Source organism: Euprymna scolopes, chromosome 2 (assembly GCF_053919585.1).
Source record: "Euprymna scolopes isolate OS-2025 chromosome 2, ASM5391958v1, whole genome shotgun sequence".
Classification (NCBI taxonomy): Eukaryota; Metazoa; Mollusca; class Cephalopoda; order Sepiida; family Sepiolidae; genus Euprymna; species Euprymna scolopes.
In genome coordinates this window covers 118,894,591-118,914,230 of record NC_136483.1, presented here as the reverse complement: position 1 = coordinate 118,914,230, position 19,640 = coordinate 118,894,591, and the positions used below count along the sequence as shown (strand labels likewise).

Below are 19,640 nucleotides of genomic sequence, written 5' to 3'. Positions count from 1 at the left end.
CTTTATACTCTCGAAAAGCCCAGATATATAGAAAAATTAAATTACACCTTTTTACCTCATGAGTTGCACGAGAATTAAACACATTACCTCCGTCATGTCTAAAGTTTGAGTTTCTTGAGATATAAATTTTGTCCCTGTAATTTTGTTTTAAAATTTCTCTATACATTATTGTATCTCAGCTATAAGTTTAGTGCCTTATAGCTTGAACGGAAGTTAGAGAGTAAATAGGTTGTCTATGAGAATTGACAATGGATAAATTTCAATGCTTAAATTCATAAAAACTTGTTACTTAAATGACTATGGATTAATTTTGATGTTTAAATTCAGGGAACTTGTGGCTTAATTGACTATCGATCAATTTCAATGCTTAAATTCAGGAAACTTGTTGCTTAATTGATTATGAATCAATTGCGATGCTTAAATTCAGGAAACTTGTTGCTTAATTGACTATGAATCAATTTCGATGCTTGAATTCAGGGAACTTGTTGCTTAATTGACTATGGATCATTTTCAATGATTGAATTCAGTGAAACTTGTTGCTTAATACACTATGGATCAATTTCAATGTTAAATTCAGGGAACTTATTGCTTAATTGACTAAGGATCAATTTCAATGCTTAAATTCAAGGAACTTATTGCTTAATTCACTATGGATAATTTTTAATGCTTAAATTCAAGGAACTTGTTGCTTAATACACTATGGAATTATTTTGACACTTAAATTCAGGGACCTTGTTGCTTAATTGACTATGGATCAATTTCAATGTTTAAATTCAGGAAACTTGCCACATAATTTACTATGGATCAATTTAAATGCTTTAATTCAGGGAACTTGTTGCTTAATTGACTATGGATCAATTTGAATGCTTAAATTCAGGACACTGTCTACTTAATTTACTATGGATCATTTTCACTGCCTTAATTCAGGGAACTTGTTGCTTAATTGACTATGGATAAATTGCAATGCTTAAATTCAGGGAATTCGTTGCTTCATTGACTATGGATCAATTTCAATGCTTAAATTCAGGGAACTTGTTGCTTAATTGACTATGGATCAATTTCAATGCTTAAATTCAAGGAACCTGTTGCTTAACGCACTATGGATCAATTTCAATGCTTTAATTCAGCAAAATTGTTGCTTAATTTACTATGGATCAATTTCAATGCCTTAATTCCGGGAACTTGTTGCTTAATTGACTATGCATCAATTTAAATGCTTAAATTCAAGGAACTTGTTGTTTAATACACTATGGAATTATTTTGAAACTTAAATTCAGGGAACTTGTTGCTTAATTGACTGTGGATCAATATCATTGCTTAAATTCAGAAAATATGTTGCTAAATACACAATGGTTGAATTAAGGGAACTTTTTGCTTAATTGACTATGGATCAGTTTCAATGCTAAAATTCAGGAAATTTGTTGCTTAATGTACTATAGATCAATTTCAATGATTAAATTCATGGAACTTTTTGCTTAATTGATTATGGATTAATTTCAAAGTTTAAATTCAGCAAACTTGCTGCATAATTGATTATGGATCATTTTCCATGCTTAAATTAAGGGAACTTGTTGCTTAATACACTATAGATAAATTTCAATGCTTAAATTCAGTGAACTTGTTGCTTAATTGACTATGGATGATTTTCAATGCTTAGATCAATGAACTTATTGCTTAATACACTGGATCAATTTCAATGCTTAAAATCAGGGAACTTGTGGCTTAATTGACTATGAATTAATTTTGATGCTAAAATTCAGGGAACCGGTTGCTTAATTGACTATGGATTAATTTCAATGCTTAAATTCAGGGAACTTCTTGCTTGATTAACTATGGATCAATTTCAATGTTTAAATTCAGGAAACTTGTTTCTTAATTAGCTATGGATCAAATTCAATGCTTAAATTCAGAAAACTTGCTGCATAATTGACTATGGATGATTTTCAATGCTTAAATTCAAGGAACTTGTTGCTTAATTGACTATGGATTAATTTCAATGCTTAAATTCAGGGACCTTGTTGCTTAATTGTACTATGAATCAATTTCAATGCTTAAATTCAGAAAACTTGTAGCTTAATTTTTTATGGATTAATTTTAGCGCTTAAATTCAGGAAACGTGTTGCTTAATTTACTATGGATCAATTTCTTTGCTTAAATTCAGTGAACTTGTTGCTTAATTGACTATGGATTAATTTCAATGCTTAAATTCAGGACACTGTCTACTTAATTTACTATGGATCATTTTCAATGCCTTAATTCAGGGAACTTGTTGCTAAATACACTATGGATTAATTTCAACGCTTTAATTCTGGAAACTTGTGGCTTAATATACTATGGATCAATTTAAATGCTTAAATTCAGGAAACCTGTTGCTTTATTGACTATGGATCATTTTCAATGCTTTAATTTTGGGAACGTGTTGCTTAATTGACTATGGATCAATTTAAATGCTTAAATTCAGGGAACTTGTTGCTTAATACACTATGGATCAATCTCAATGCCTTAATTCTGGTAACTTGTTGCTTAATTGACTATGGATCAATTTCAATGCTTCAATTAAGGGAACTTCTTGCTTAATACACTATGGATCAATTTAAATGCTTTAATTCAGGGAACTTGTTGCTTAATTGACTATGGATCAATTTGAATGCTTAAATTCAAGGAACTTGTTACTTAATACACTATGGAATTATTTTGACACTTAAATTCAGGGAACTTATTGCTTAATTGACTATGGACCAATTTCAATGCTTGAATTCAGGGAACTTGTTGCTTAATTGACTATGGATCAGTTTCAATGCTAAAATTCAGAAAATATGTTGCTTAATGTTCTATGGATCAATTTCAATGATTAAATTCATGGAACTTTATGCTTAATTGATTATGGATTAATTTCAATGCTTAAATTCTGCAAACATCTGCATAATTGAATATGGATCATTTTCAATGTTTAAATTAAGGGAACTTGTTGCTTAATACACTATGGATCAATTTCAATGCTAAAATTTAGGGAACTTGTTGCTTAATTGACTATGAATGATTTTCAATGCTAAAATTCAAGGAACTTGTTGCTTAATACACTGGATCAATTTCGATGCTTAATTTCAGGGAACTTGTTTAATTAACTATGGATCTATTTCAATACTTAAATTAAAGGAACTTGTTGCTTAATTGACTACGAATCAATTTCAATGCTAAAATTCAAGGACCTTGTTGCTTAATTGACTATGGATCAATTTCAATGCTTAAAGCCAATGAACTTGTTGCTTAATTGACTATGAATTAATTTGAAATAAATGCTCATGGGTCAATTTCAACGTAAATCTGATATATTTTTATTATAGAAACAAGAGTCATGCACATATTGCACCTTTTAAAGACCATTAAAAATATTCAAAAGACATTAAAATGTGGTTAATATTTATTTTAGGAAACTTCTGTATTGAAAGAAAAATGTAAGCCATGTTTTTTATTTTTTAGAGGAGTTTAAAATATGAAGTCTAAATGAAAATAACTCATTATTTAATGTTTGTAATAATTGAAGATGATCATAATTAAAGCAAGACGGCAATTCCGAAAGCTTTTTTTTTTAATGGTTTGGATTTATCATGTGAACATTTTAATTCGTTGCCTAAAATTTTTTTTTTCAAATATAAAAGGGGCACAGGTTTATGCTGGAGAAAATATTTCATCAGCTAATCTTGTTTGCTTTCCCTCTTTAAATGTGTGTTTAGTGAAATATAAAAAAAGCTCAGATGAATAGATGTACAGAAGTGGGTGGGGTCACCAGAATTTCGACTTATGGCTAGACAAAAGTAGGTCATCATCCACAATGGCGTTTAAGTAATTCCTTATTATTAAATACTTCATATTATTTAGATTATTCAAACTACCGTTCTCATCTTAAATGTTATTATCATAACATTTTGGCAGGTGCGTCTTGTCAAACTCAACAATCTGTAATTAATTTAATCCATGGGGGTAGCTTGTTCTTATTCCATTAGCCATGACTCGGTAGACGTCTTAAATGATTTTTAATTATATTCGCTGCATCGTCTGTATTTAAAATGGAACCATCAGCCTTCAGAAAACTTTCGATTAGAACTAATCATTACTTAACACTTTATCCATAGTGCCACAGGGTCCGTGTGATAATGCCATCCAGATGAGGACAGTAGTCTGATTAATCCAGACAATACAAATTATTAATCTTCATCTATTATATAACAGATACTTGTTTGTGCTTGTGGGTGTAAGTCCAGCTCAAAGTAAAAAATTACAAAAACAAACTCTGCAAAGTTTGTATATTCTTGATCAGCATTGGATAAATAAAATCTAAAATCAAAAAAAATATTCATTCTTTAAAAGATGACAAGGCCAAGTTTCATCAATGGGGGGAGGGGTTAGTTTTCCAGCCATTTCCAATCTTATGTATTATATAAAGGAGAAGTAAATGACTTAACATTTATGTTATTTTTGATAGATTGAAACGAGAGAAAAATGAGTTTGATGGAGATGAAAGCAATGTAGTCTTGAATTGGAAGCCATGTTTAATTTCAGAAGAGTTTCCGATCGGTAGCTGTTCTGTACAGGTCCTGAGCTTTATAATTTTGCAGGCAAAAGAAAAAGATATTTCTCATGTTTACACAAAAAAATATGTGATGGAATGTTAAAGATTCAATAATTATAGAGCAACTCTCATTTTTGACTGGTTGTTAGCAGAATGTGGCTCCATTTGATTCGTCAGTTTCTATCGCCAGTGCCTATAAATAGAACCCATATTTTTATATAATGAAAAGGTCCGTTCAGTTTTCATTTTTAATTCTGTTCAAATATATGCAAAATAAACAAGTTACAACATGTAAAATAAAAAAATCGAGCATGTAAAAAAAGAAGCCATTTTTTAATTTTGTTCAAATGTCAAAGAAAAATATGCGTGTAAAAAAATAAAAGAAATTTATTTTTTATTTTTACCTTGAAAAGGTGAGCATGTGAAAAAAAGCTATTTTTAATTTTAATTATGTAATTTTTTTCTAAAACATACACACATGCAAATATACATGTAATATGTATATTTAAAAAAAGTATTTATTTTTTGTTAAGTAAAATTAAAAAAAGCAAAAGAAGAAAATAGGAAAGACTTGTCTAATTTTCGATAAATTAAAAAATATTGTGCACAAAAATAGAAGTAAAAGAAGTCAATTTTAATTTATGAATACCTAAAGATAAGCATGTAAAAAACTATTTGTATGAAAGGAAAAGAAAATGTTTTCGAAAAGGTGATTTTTTTCATTTTTATTGTATTTTTTATTTATTTATTTTGTTTTTTTAGAAAAAATTTAAACATTTGTTACATATTTAGTATGTTAAAAGTGTTAATACAAACAAAATGATACAGTTTTACATTTTTTAATTTTTTTAATATCTGTGCTTGTGAAAAGTTATTTAAAGTCAAATTCCGACAAGTTTAGAGGCAAAATGTTTTAATTTTATTTTTGCACTGGTTTTGTAAATATATCAGCTATATTTTGCTCTAATATTATGTAATTTACAGTAATGGATACCTTTTTTTGCCTCATTTTTTATGAAGTGATATTTAATATCTATATGCTTAGATCTTTGTTGAATTACTGTGTTCTGTGCTAAGACTATGCTGGCTTGATTATCACAATTAATTACTATGGGAGCTTCAGTTAATTCTGGTTTTAAAACAGTCTTTAGAATGGTCTTTAGATATAGCACTTCCTGTGCAGAATGTAAAAGCACTATAAATTCCGCCTCACAAGTAGAGAGATACAATCTGCTGCTTTTTAAATTTCTGTGAAATAATAGGCTCATCTTTTGATAGTCAAAAACAATATCCAATTATACTTTTTCGATCTTCATCATTTCCCTAATGTGAATCTGAAAACTCTTCTAATTTTAAAGGCACTTTATTTTATAAATACTAAATGCTGTTCCTTAGTTCCTTTTAAATAACGAAGGACTCGTTTAGTTTTTTTTAAATTCTTCACTGTCGGTCTTTTTTTATGATAATTTTTATGATAGCTTTGTTACTGTGTAACATATGTCAGGTCTCGTAGCAGTCATCAGGTATATAAAGCTTCTTATTATCACTCGGTATAGTTTATCGTCAATTATTTCAGATTCTGTGTCTGTATTTTTATTGACATCATTTTCAAAGGTTTCTTGCATTCTTGCTTTTTTTCATTCCAAACTTTAGTAGGATTTTATCACTGTTACTGGATTTATTCATTTTAATAATTCTTTTTTCCTGAGTATGCTCAGAAACTATGATATCTGGCCAAGAGTGATCATTTTGAATTTTTTTATTTAATCTGTTCTTAACACCGGTTAAAATTATGTCACAATTTGATGTGATTAAAACGTTATCGACCTATAAAACTAAAATCAGTAATTTATCGCCTTTGTTTTGGGTATACAAACAGGGGTCCACTGAGCATTATTTGAATTGTTGTTTAATCATATAATCATGAAATACTTTATTCCAAATTCTGCCGCTTTGTCTCAGATAGTACAGTGATTTTTTAAGCTTCCACATGCAATTTTTATTTTTCATTATGAATCCCTCTGGAAGGGTAATAAAAGTCTATCAGGGTATTTAAATAAGCAGCTTTTACGTCCATTTGATAGATGTTAAGGTTATATTGCGATACTATTTGCAATAAAATTCTGATTGTGCTTAGGTTTGTAGTCAATGAAAATATAGAAAAATATTCTATGCTGTAAATCTGAGAGTAACTTTTAGCAACAAATCTCGCCTTGTACTGTTCAACGCTTGACACTGTAGTCTTTTCTGTAAGAAATTATTACCGAATAGATATTATTTTTCGTTGCCATTCTCTGTTGCTGACAATGTTCTGAATTAATTGCTTCATTAAAGCTTTTTGGAGTATTATCCATGGAATGTAAAAGCACTATAATTTTGGCTTAATAATCTCCCAAATTGTCGACCACAAAAAATCGAGTCATCTTGTACTTTTTTTTTTGGTAATGTTCTGATGAATTTTTAACCTTTAACATCAGCATCATCGCTGTCATTATTATTAATATTCTTGTCCTTATCAGCATCGACTTCATTGTCGTCACTTGTTTTATGAATGTGGGGAAATATTAATTCATCCTCTTCATATGATGGATTTTCATCTTTGAAATTAAACGTGTCTGTGAATTTTACACATCAGATTCTTTTAATTTTATTTTTATCTGGAAAAATACTAACAGACTGGGCCCATAACTTCTTGAATTGGATGCCATGTTTGATTTCAGAAGACTTTTTCCATTTTCGGTGATTATACCCTTCTCATTATGTCAAAAATATTGCAACTTGTGGGAAAACAGATGTGGAAGAATGAAGAAGGGGGAAAAGATAAAACTAGAGAGACAGACTGAAAGAGACAAAAAAAAAACAAAAAAAAAAACAAAACACATAGGCATGATTACAGAAAGGACACTTGAACAGAGAAACAGAATCGCTATTGACAGCCACACAAAACCGTGCAATCAAAATGAGTTATGTAAAAGACAGGAAAACGGTAAATGTAGACTCTATGGGCAAAGAGATGAAATAGTAAAAGACATCATGTGTAAATACAGCAAACTATACCAGGAAGAATATGAAAACAAATATGATTGTGTTGAGAAAAAAAGTTCACTGAGAACTGTACAAACAACTGCATTTTAAACATACAAATAATTAGTGCATGCTGCACAGATTGAACCAGTATTGAAAACTGAAAGGCATACAATCATCTGGCACATGGAACTACAAAAAGACAAACTCGTTCAAGCAAGAAAATAGGCCATGGTAATAGTCAACAAAAAATTAAAAAATAATAGATTTTGCCATCCTAACAATTGGAATTTAAGCAAGCAAAAAACTAAACTCGTCACAGAGCTGATAAAAACTGAAGTAATATTAATAATTGTAGAAGCACTAAGAACAATTCTGAAAAAACAAAAAAAAACAAAAAACAAAAAAAAACAACACCTCTGGAAGAAAAAGATGAGGCATGATTGGAATTAAAGTGAGGGCTGACACCATATAAAATTGTGACACTGATGTAAACAGCTAAAATATTGAGAAAAATCCTTGGGTGCAGAAGCCAACTCACATAGCCCAGTGATACAAACGAACCACGAGAAACAGAATGCTGTGTAGACACAACTAAAAATATAAAAAAAGATTACACTAAAATCAAGCGAACTAAAATTGCCAGGATAGATATGTAAGAAAAATTCTATTATATGACCATCCTCCCTAAAAATATGCAATGGCACCAAAATGGTTGTATAAAGTCTCAGACAATGGAAAATAGCAAGAACACAGTGCACTATCCACTGGAAAGGCACAGTCATGCTGGAATCCTGAGAAGGCATACTACCACTCAAATATTAGAGAAGGACATTGATAGTTGTGAACAAGAACTTAATGGTAAGCGGCTGTTGCAAGAACACAAAATTAGTTGTAACAATGATTTAAAATTGGGGAGACTTGATGTCACACTGGCACCAGGGTGCGATCATTTCTAATGATTCATGTGAGAACTTCTGCTTGCTATTGATTTTCCTCCCCACGAGGGTAGAGTTAGAAACAAAGTCAGTTTTTAATGTTAGAAAAAAAAGTTCCTCAAAAAGAGGCATTCTTGAATGAGACAAAAATTAAAATTGCCTCAGTCTAGAAGGATTTCTTTTTCACTGAGCAAAAACAGAAAAGCTGAAGTATAGTTTCAGAAAAGATACTACACTCTCCTCCTAGCCAAAAGGCAGTAGTGATAAACTATAGTACTTACCTTCCATTGGTATTGTCAAATGGTAATTCCTTTGTATTAGAATAATTTTCAGGCGACCAACTCATCGTATTTATGTTGAATTTCTTCAAGAAAGATGTTCCTTTCGTAACACACTTTTCGTTTGTGCTCACCGAATGATACAAATAATAGTCTTATATTTCGTTGCCGCTCCCCATGAGGGCAAAATTCATACTTGAGGAACTCCTGCAAAATTAAAGATATGCTTTAATTTTGTTTATTTAGCTTCTTTTTTTTTTACGATACAGGAGAAAAAAAATCTTTTTATTCATTCATTTTTCAATATAACAATTGTTCCCTATCATTTATTTTCATCCACAACATGTCTCCATTTCTTGTGAGAAAAAAATAAAATCGAACTGATCGATAACGTGTATTCCCTAGCATTATACATTTTGTTTTTGAGAATATTAGCACACGCCGCTCTACCTTGCTCAGATGTAAAATATGCTCAAATATATTTTAATTTATGCACATTTATATTTATTGTTATAGAGCCAATCTCTACTGATTATGATAGTATACCCAATACCCGTGCTTTTAAAAGTTTAAAAAAATATATGACTTGAATCAGAATCGAAACCAAAACATATAGCTTTCCAGCGTTATTCATTACCATATACATATAAAAACATTAAAAATAACATTGTTAAATGTATAAATGTACATTTGCGTATACGTAGAGCTTACACATTATGTCAAACTACGCTTACCAAGTATTAGTTTTTTTAATACAATAATACTCAGTTCGCAGTACATTATCATAACAAAGGTTCATGCAAAATTTCAGCCAGATCGGCCCAGTAGTTTCTGAGAAAAAGTGGAATAGACAGACAAACAAAGAGAAATATAATATAGATATATATGAATAAATTTGTTTGACGATTATCATTTGTACTGACTAGGAGTTCTCACACACGTCAGCGGAGATTATTCACTGACAACAATCGGTGATGTTCTCAGGAGTCAGGTTGTCAACAAGTCTCCCCAGATTTCGAGTACTCCCCACCCCTTCCAGTAACAGTTGCTTGCCATTGATTTCTCGCTAGCAATGACCATTGGTCATCACTGGAATTTGGGTAGCAGTAAGCCTCCGCAAGGTCACAGTCCTCTTTGCACTCATCCAGTGGAGGTCTGATTAGTGCTATTTCTCCTAGATATTTCCACCCTCTTTCATCCTTCGACTATTTCCTGTGTGGGGGTCAGTTGATGCTGACGCTACAGTTGTTTATTTTTCATCATCATCATCATCATCACGACCACCACCACCACCATCATCAATAATAATAATAATACTATTATTTTTTATGCACCTCACACGAGACATATTGTCACTGAAACATAAGGGGGCAACTGTGATAGAGGTCAGATTTATAGGAGGCATTCTGAGTGTGGAGATGGGCAGCAAGACATTAATTTTGTAAAACAAGGACAGGGATGGAACACTGTGGCGCCATGACAGAGACTGAAGCTTTGTAGCTTGTCAAAGAGGAAGAGGCTGTTCATTGGTACATCAACTTACATGTGTCAAATGTAAATGGATGGTTTATAGATATATGGGATGCAAGCAAGTGCGAGAAATTTTCTAACACTGTAGAAGGAGCCTATCTTCTTTGCAGCAGACTTGGCAGAACCGTTTACATATTTATTTCAATTCATGTTGCCTGAAAATGTTAGACCAAAGAGTTTAACATTGGACTCCCAGAAAGAGTGCTATTGGCCATGGATATCGGTGGTTGGGAAGGTTTCTTATAATTGCTAAAGGAAAGGAGCTTTGTCTTAGTAGCATGGAATGCGACCATCCATTTTTGACTCCATTCCACTACAGATTGAAGGTCATTCCACTACAGGTTGAAGGTCATTCCACTACAGATTGTAGTGCATTTTCTAAGGATTCTGCCATTGCCTGTGCATTCATTTTATTTGCATGCATATTGAGAACAGAGTGTGCATCAGCAAATACATCCATCTCAGATGCGATTATTATAGAAACCTTTATGTTAACAGGAAATTTACATTGGTTTCAATAAGGATTACATGGCACGACTATAGATGAGAACCTCAGTAAAATTTCCCTACCTTCCCCCAAAACAAAATTCTACTTTGGGTCTGTTTTCAACGAATATCGCATTTAAAATTGTCGTTGACGAGTAGTTTCCATGATACCAAGACCGTTATTATCCAATGTATTCTGTATTGTTTCCACTCGTCGTTATGTTTGTTGCTGAATGCTGCGCGCATTCAACATTTTAAGGTGTCTTTAGTCGGTGCATTTGACCGAAAAGGCAAGATAAGTTACTCTTCTACCTACCTGGATAAGTTTTGTGTGTTTTAACGTATTTTAAAGCTTTTATTCGTTAAAAAAATATAACAAAAGAAACTAATGCCGAGTTGGTAAGTTAAACCGACAACAATAAGACCAATCCCGAACATGCCGTCTCCGAAGAGTCAATAATATCTCAAAGAATCTTGCAATCCTCTCTATATTTTATTTTCATTTTTTTTTTCAGCAGGTTATTATAGAATGGACATTTGTCTCCCAGATTATTAAAAAAAAAAAAAAAGAAAAAGAAAAAAAAAAGCCAATATTTAAATACTTGTAGTGGGTAAGTTTCCAATACAACGTTCTAGTAAATCGATCATCCATTTTAAAAACTCGACGTTTTTATGCCAGATTTCGCGAATTTGGCCCATGTCAATGGATGGATGTCGATAGAAATGTCGCAGGTGTAATTGTAAACAAGTTGCGCGATAAAATATAAGTTATGATAAATTATCTTAATTTATCACCCTAAAGTAAAAAGGCTACAAAGAAAAGAAAAGAAGAAAAGCCTTCATTAAGTTCCGTCTCTGTTTGTTTACAATACGTCAGCTGATATTTGGACTTGACTATGATTGCCCTGTTTTAAAATATTTTGTTACTCTGAAAAGCTGCCAAGTTCGTTTGCATATCTCAAAACTTGTAAACATTACCCAGAAGTGACTTTTCCAGGGCATTCATCGTCAAGCCGAAATATCAGCTGACGCAATATTGTAACGAAACACAAACGGAACTTGATAAACGCAAAAAAGAAAATTAGATTTGTTTTGTATAATTATTTTGTGATGTATTTTACGTTAAAAAAAAGTGAAATAATTAAGTTTTTGAATGTTTTTCGCTCTATATTAAAGCAAAACAACAAAAAGTGTGACACTTTTCTCGTGTATTTGCGTGCTTCTCGCATCTTCGTGATTCACACATAAGTTTTTATTTAATTTTATTTACTACTAATCGATTATTTATTGAAAAAAATAAAAATAAAATAAATAATACCAAACCGTAAAATCATTTTTCTTTTTTTTATTATTGGCATTTACAAAAAAAAAAAAAAAAAGAAAAAGAAAAGAAATTAAAAAGCTGGACCATTCGGGTAGGTAAAACTAGATGTAAAATAACGTGTACTACTTACGCATGTATATCCTAAAGTGCAAGTGAGGTGGAGGTGCTCCTTTAGTAAACGACCTTAACAGTTTAATCGTTGAAACTGATACCCGCTATTTTAGAATTAATGAACGCGGCAAAACCAGAGCATATTCAGTCACAGTCACACGGATAAGAACGTGTCCCCATTCCTCCATACTAATCCAAACAACTGTTCGAAGGCAAACAATGGTGAGACCTTTAAAATGCCACGCCCTGTTATTTTTATTTATTTATTTTTTATTCATTCAAATATACAGGGTGGAATGATAAAAGTGTCGTCCTGTCCTGAAGAAATCAACACTACAGCTTTATTTTAAAACTTTTATTGAAAAAATTCAATTCAGGTAACTTGATTATTTAGTACAGCTGACATCTATTCAATGTAGCCGCCTTCAGCTTCAATCACCGCGTTAATACGGGTCCACTCCAGAACTGGGAGTGTGCCTTTTCCACAAGAATTTTTGTAGGAATTTTTGATACCCCTAACACGAAACTGCGAATACAATATAAAAATCTCGTAATTTCTCTGTTAAAAGTGGGTTATTTATTTTCTTTATGGATTATACTTCCAAAATAAACTATTACAGTTGTTTTAAAAGTAATAGAAATATTTTTTTTTTTTTTTTTTTTAAACAGTAATGAATTTTCCGAACTCAATATTTTTCAATTTTTAAACTTTAAAAATCTATCAAAATTTTTCTATTGATTCTATTTTTACGATATTTTCAGGGTCAATGTGAAATTTTATGTTCTTTCCAATAAACCGAATATAATATTTTAGACAAACGTTTTTTTTTTAATTCACGCCCCCCCCAAGTGTCACCCATTTTGAAATGTCTATTAAAAAGTAAATAATTAATTTAGTTTGAATAGTTTTATATATCACAAATTGAAGAGAAAAGGTCAGTAAATAATATATTCAAATTTAAAACAAAAAAAAAAAAAACGCTTTTTTAGAAATTTACCTGTAAAGTCCGAAGTTTAAAACCTTTTTTTAAAAAAAAAAACACATTGTTTTTTTTTTGTTTTTTTTTTTTTAATAAAACCTTGGTCCTTGCTCCTTTAATTGAAAAAAAAAATTAGGGCTTGAATTACATTTTTCGAGGAGTTATAAGCTTGGAAAGATGGGGTGGAATTATTCACTATTTTCACGAAATTTCTGACACTGTTACCGGTGGGAGCTTGACGAATACATGGCGGATGGCGGCGATCAGGCTGGATTTGATGTTGTGGGAGGTCATATTGGTGATGTTATGTTCTCGACGTATGTCAAAACATAGTAGTCCAGCCCAGCGCCCCAGCGGTAGGTTAGGCCATTAAAAAATGACGTGATAAGAACTTTAATAATTCAACTTACTATCTTTCGAAGCTTATAACTACTTGAAATTCAAACCCTAATTTGTTTTTCAATTAAAGGAGCAAAGACCAAATTAAATTAAAAAAATAATAACAGGTTTAAATAGCAAATTATGCAATATTTTTTTTTTTTTTTTAAATCGGTTTTCTTTTAAAAAAGATTTTAAGAAAATCAACGTATTTTGACTTGCTTCGATAAATATATGTATATATAAATGCCAAAAAATCACTTACCTAATAAAAAATGTTTCATTCTTCATTGTTAAGAATTTATCCATATTTATATTTTAAATTCCATGTATTTTTAAATAAAAGATTTTTTTTAAACAAGTATTTGAAAACCCCGCCATTACGTAAGCATCTGTCGGTGATTAGCCAAAATCAACCGGTGATTAATTTTGTTTTGAACTACGGATGAACAGAAGGACGTAAAAGCCACACTTCACATTAGTCGTCTAGCCTTGCGCGTGAAGAAATTTATGCCTCCATAGCTGAAAACTAGTGACATTTTACTTATAAGTTTTTGCCTTTAAAAAAAATACCAGTCGAAGAATTTTTTTTTTTTTCTTTTCTCAAAGAAATACATGAGTTTTTGATTTAATATATTTAATTTCCACTTTATGGAGTGAATTTTTTTTAATATCTAAAAAAAAACATTGAATGAAATAGAAATAATTTTCGTAATAAAATGAAACTTTCTGTGCAATATAAGATTATAAGGTTTCATTAAAAAAAAAAAATCAACGTGTTTAAAAAAAAAAAGGTTTTAAACTTTGGACTTTACAGGTAAATTTGCAAATAACTGTATTTTTTGTTGTTTTAAATTAGCTTATTTTATTTATTGATCTTTTATCTTCAATTTGTGATGTATAAATTTGAAGTGAGAAAATTAATTATTTTCATTTTAATAGGCATTTTAAAATAGGGGGGAGTGAATTAAAAAAAAAAAAACCCTGTCTAGAATATCTAGCGGTAGGTGTGTCAGAATTTTGGGGGAATTTTTGACACCCTTAACACAAAACTGCAAATAAAATGTACAAAACTCGTAATTTCTCTTTTTAAAGTGGTTTGTTTAATTTCTTTATGGAATATACTTCCAAAATAAACTATTAAAGTTTTTTGAAAAATAATAGAAATATTATTTTTTATTTTTTTAAAAACAGTGTTTACAAAGTGCATGCATGCACTCATGCAGCCATTTTTTCTACGTAATGAAATGAATTTTACGAGTTAAATTTTTTTCAATTTTTCCAATTAAAAAATCTATCAAAATTTTTCTATTTGTTCAATTCTTAAGATATTTTCAGGTTTAATGTGAAATGTTATGCTCTTTCCAATAAACCAAATATAATATTCTAGATAAATGTGTTTTTTAAAATTCCCCCCCATTTTGAAATGTCTATTAAAATGAAAATAATTTCCTCACCTCAGATTTATATATCACAAATTGAAGATAAAAGATCAATAAATAAAATAATCTAATTTAAAACAAACAAACAAACAAACAAACAAAAAAGAATAGTTTTGTGCAAATTTACCCGTAAAGTCAAAAGTTTAAAACCTTTTTTTTTAAAAAAACATGTTTTTTTTTTAAAGTGCAACCTCATATTTTTAAAATATTGTCAAGTAAATATTAAGCACTTACTATAATTTTTTCTATTTTATTCAATGTTGTTTTGTTTTAGATATTTAAAAAAAAAATCATTCGATAAAGAAGAAATAAAATATTTTAAATATAATAATATTTAAAAACGCATGTATTTCTTTAAGAGAATAAAAAAATGGAAAATTTGTCGAAGTGTTTGTTTATAAAAGTAAACTTACTTATGAGTGAATATGATCATTTTTCAAGTAGTCCATATGGACTAATTTTTGTTTATAGCAAACACATATCAGAAATAGAAAGGGAAGATTAATTATAGCGCTTTTAGGCCATCGTAGTTCTCAACTGGAAGAAAGGGAGACAAACGTCTCCCTTTCTTCCAGTTGTGACCATCTGATATGACAATTTAAAGTCGCGGTATTTTTTAGTCCTTGCTTAAAAAATTATTTTATTTAAAAAGTACATGGAATATAAAATATGAATATGGATACATTCTTAATAATAAAGAATGGAAGTACCCATTGATTAGTATTTTTTATAGGTAAGTGATTTTTTTGGAATTTATATATATTATATTCGAAGTAAGTTAAAATTCGTTGATTTTCTTGAAATCTTTTTTAAAGAAAACCGATTTAAAAAAAACAAATATTGTATATTTTGCTATTAAACCTGCTATTATTTTAAAATTTGGTCTTTGCTCCTTTTATTGAAAAAAATAGGGTTTAAATTACATTTTTCAAGCTTTGAAAGATATTAAATCTAATTATTCAAGTTTTTATCACGGATTTTTAATAGCGAGTTCTAACACTGCTAGTCCAGCGGGTTCAGGTCGGGGGAGGAGGGGGCCAGTGAGAAAAGGGTACAAGGTTGTAGCACTCCTTCTGAAGCCAAGCTTGGGTCTCTTTGGACTTGTGAGTTGGTGCTGAGTCCTGCTGCCACACTCAGGGTCTGCCAGCGGCCACCTGATTGCACCAAGAGATCACCACACTCTTCAACACATTCAGATACACTTTCGTGTTGACTTTCAAGCCGACTTCAAAGTGGCATGATGTGGCACTCACTTGAAACCACACCAAACACCATAACCATGGCCGAAAACTTTGTTTTCATCACCATGGACATGTTCCTATTATTCATGGCCATCCAATGATGCATTTTTAAGTTGCTAGCAATGGGCTTGTTGTCATAACTTGGATCGGTAGAGAGCATGAGTTGTACAGTGGCACATCTCCAATCTCGCTTGTTGAACATTGTGTCACTTTCAGACATGATAGAAGGCTCCTATCGTTCTTGGGATTTATACACAACTGGCCAACTAGTAGATGATCTGAAACAAAAAAAAAAAATCGGATTTCATCAAATGGAAATGGAATCATGTTGTCTTTTCTAGGGCGATAATTTTATCATTTCACCCTGTACATGTTTTTTATTTTTCTTCAAACAACATTTTTCCCACGTTTTTATGCAGTCCTTTGCAATGTCATTCACAAAGTTCAATTGTAGATCGGTTTAAAAAGACACCAATTAAGTTAATATTGGATGGTATATGGCTCTTTTCTGTCTAAGTGGCCATTTTCCCAAGCATTATCTCCTCCTTTAAGAAAATGGATTCCTATTTCAGTAACCCAAATTATTTATAGTGAAATAGTTTGGGCATTACTTACAAACCATTATTATTTTTTAAACTACATTTTAGTAAAATCAATAAATAAAAAGACATTACATGTATAGAAAATTCCATCGTATACATGAAACACCGAAATGAAAACCCATTGAGAAAAATAATCGGCATCCTTGTGAACAAGTTGAAAATGATGCTAAGGGTACACAACTTAAGTTCATAATTTGCTAGTTAAGGATGGAACCATTTTTTTTGTTAAGGAAAGAAAAACTTTATTTTAGAATATTTTACTTGAAAAATGTAGATTAACAAAATGGTAAAATAATTACCCCCCCCCAATTTCCTGTCCTATAAAAGCAAATAATTTGAATTATTCAGACTACTGTTCTCATCTTAAGTGTTATTTTCACAATATTTCCGCCTATGTAGCTTCTGACCTTCTTCAAGTGTATCTTATCGAACTTGAGAATCTTTCTATCGAACTTAGAAATCTGCATAGAATTTCGAATGGAACCCTTTATTTAATCCAAAGGGGTAACATACTCTCATTCCATCAGGCATATCCGAGTAGAATTCTTAAATAATTTACAATTGTATTCTTAGGATTGAATCTTCAACATCCAAAAGAGCGTCACTAAGACTCAATTTACCTAGTATTTTATTCTTTAAGCCATAGGTCCTTATGAACCAATAATACAAATTATTAATCCTCAAATCAAATAATGTTTTATATTCTAGCTTTTACGTTTTTAGCGACCATGTGTTCTGATATATTTTTCCCAACCAATAGGTATTCACCATTTTGTGTGTTGTAATGAAACTTCAATTATGTCAACAGTCTCGACTAGGGACTCATATTTGCTTTCCACATGACATGACACTTTAATAGAACAGATTTAGCTTTTGTTAACCACATACTTATGGAATCTCCAGTAGCTGATTTCCTTTGAAAATTAAAGAAACGTTCATGGGGAATACAATTAGTGGAAGCGGAAAACAATGGGTCGTGAGCTACATTCAGTACTTTTTCTCAATTGATAAAAAGGTGATACCATTGTATTTCTCCACTTGTCTGTTATCTTGAGAATTAAATGCAGTCATTTGACTGGTAGTCATGTTTTGAAAAAGCACAAATTCTTTTAGTTCATGCCTTAGATATGTGTACATTCATTTTTACCTCATGCCTATTATAGAGCGTGGTATTATTAGTAAGTATACTCATCTAAGACACAATTTTATCAAGGAGGTTATTTATGAATATCAGAAATAATAACTGTCCTAGGATCGATCTCTGGAGTACACCTGCATTAATATGCTGTTTAAATGTACATCAAGGACAACCTGAACTTTTCTATTGTTTAGGAAAGATTTGATTACGTTAACTATTTGTCCAGAAATACCATAGGATTCAGTTTTTGTGAGAAGCCCTTCATGCCAGACCCAGTCGGAGGCTTTCGATATGTCAAGGGCTACAGCTCTAGCTTCCTCTGCCTTATCCAGTGCATGGTGTATACTTCAGAGATGACAGTTAAAATATATACAGTGCGACAAACTTGCCTAAACCCATACTGTTGATCAGAAAGAAGCTTAGCATTTACAAGATGGTGAACTAGTGCTTGATTAATTAAAAACTGAAAGATTTTAGTGAAGAGGCAGGAGACTGATATGGCAATAATTAAGTATATCGAATACTGACACAATGGAGGCAATTTTTCATCTATCAGTGAAGCAAGACTCACCTAGGCATTTCTTGAAAAGTTTGGAGAGGACAGTAGCTAGCTCAGTGGAGCATTTCTTAATTAGTATGGCAGAGAAGAGATCAGGCCCACACGCCTTGCAGGTGTCTAGGTTTTTATGATATCACGGATATGAGGAGTGATTTTTAGATCTACAAGTGTGGTTTCTGTCTGCAAAGGGAAATTTGGGAAGGAGTGGTTTAAAAGATCTAAGATGAAATTAGAGGCAAACCACTGAGAAAACAGGCCAGCTTTATCGGTCAAAGTGCAAGTGACATCATGGTTGTTTGACAGTGAGTGAATTGTTGATTGTTCATTATTCATCACACTATTATAAATTTTCCAGATATTACAAGTTTCTATTTTCTGCAAATCGATATGTTTCCTGGAAATTTCGATGTGCCTTCTCTTGGCTGTGACTATTTCACTCTTACATTTATTTCTAATTTGACTTGTTATGGACGAATCGGTGGAATGCATGCTACCTTTGTGCAATGGTTGCTGCACTAGTTGATATGAACCATTTGGGAGAGTTGGAGTTTGGTGTAATACTTCTGTATGGGAACATATGCTTCAATGCCTGCTTTATATCATTCAGTTATCTCATTGGCACACTGTTCAGCAGAAAGAGAAAAAAATATTAGTCCATGGGGCATTGCTGATGTGTTCTCAATCAGCCTTTTTAAGGCATCTTGTTATTTTGAGCAGAGGCTCATCGGCTTGAAGCCAAGAACTTTGTATGATGTCAACTAATATCACAAGGTGATTGGCATTCCCAAATGGACTATGGGCATTAGTCACACAATCCTCGGGTACTTTGGTAAGAAATAGGTCTAGAAGTGAGGCTTGCTGATCTTCACAATCTGGGAGATGTGACTGTCAGAGAATGCGAAATAGAAAAACTGTGTGCTGCTACCAGCTACATCTGTGTAACTTGAGAACCCAAGCTAACTACTGTGGTGAACATTTAAATCCCCAAATATATGTACCTGGGCTTTAGTATCTAAGGAAGAGTGCTACATTTATACTG

General features: G+C 31.4%; 1 protein-coding gene across 2 annotated transcripts in view; it reads right to left on the bottom strand.

Annotated features, from left to right (window-relative positions):
• LOC145295067 (protein SSUH2 homolog) overlaps nt 1-19,640 on the bottom strand; it is a 130,651-nt gene that overhangs the window by 96,914 nt on the left and 14,097 nt on the right. The window contains exons 1-2 of one of the 2 annotated variants that reach the window (XM_080141434.1): nt 12,281-12,439; nt 8,814-9,017 (exon numbers count right to left, since the gene is read on the bottom strand). In XM_080141434.1, the coding sequence (XP_079997560.1) occupies nt 8,814-8,878 (65 nt within the window). In that variant the 5' untranslated portion in view covers nt 8,879-9,017; nt 12,281-12,439. Of the gene's footprint in view, nt 1-8,813; nt 9,018-12,280; nt 12,440-19,640 lie in introns of those variants that run through there. The other variant, XM_080141435.1, reaches the window with a different exon arrangement.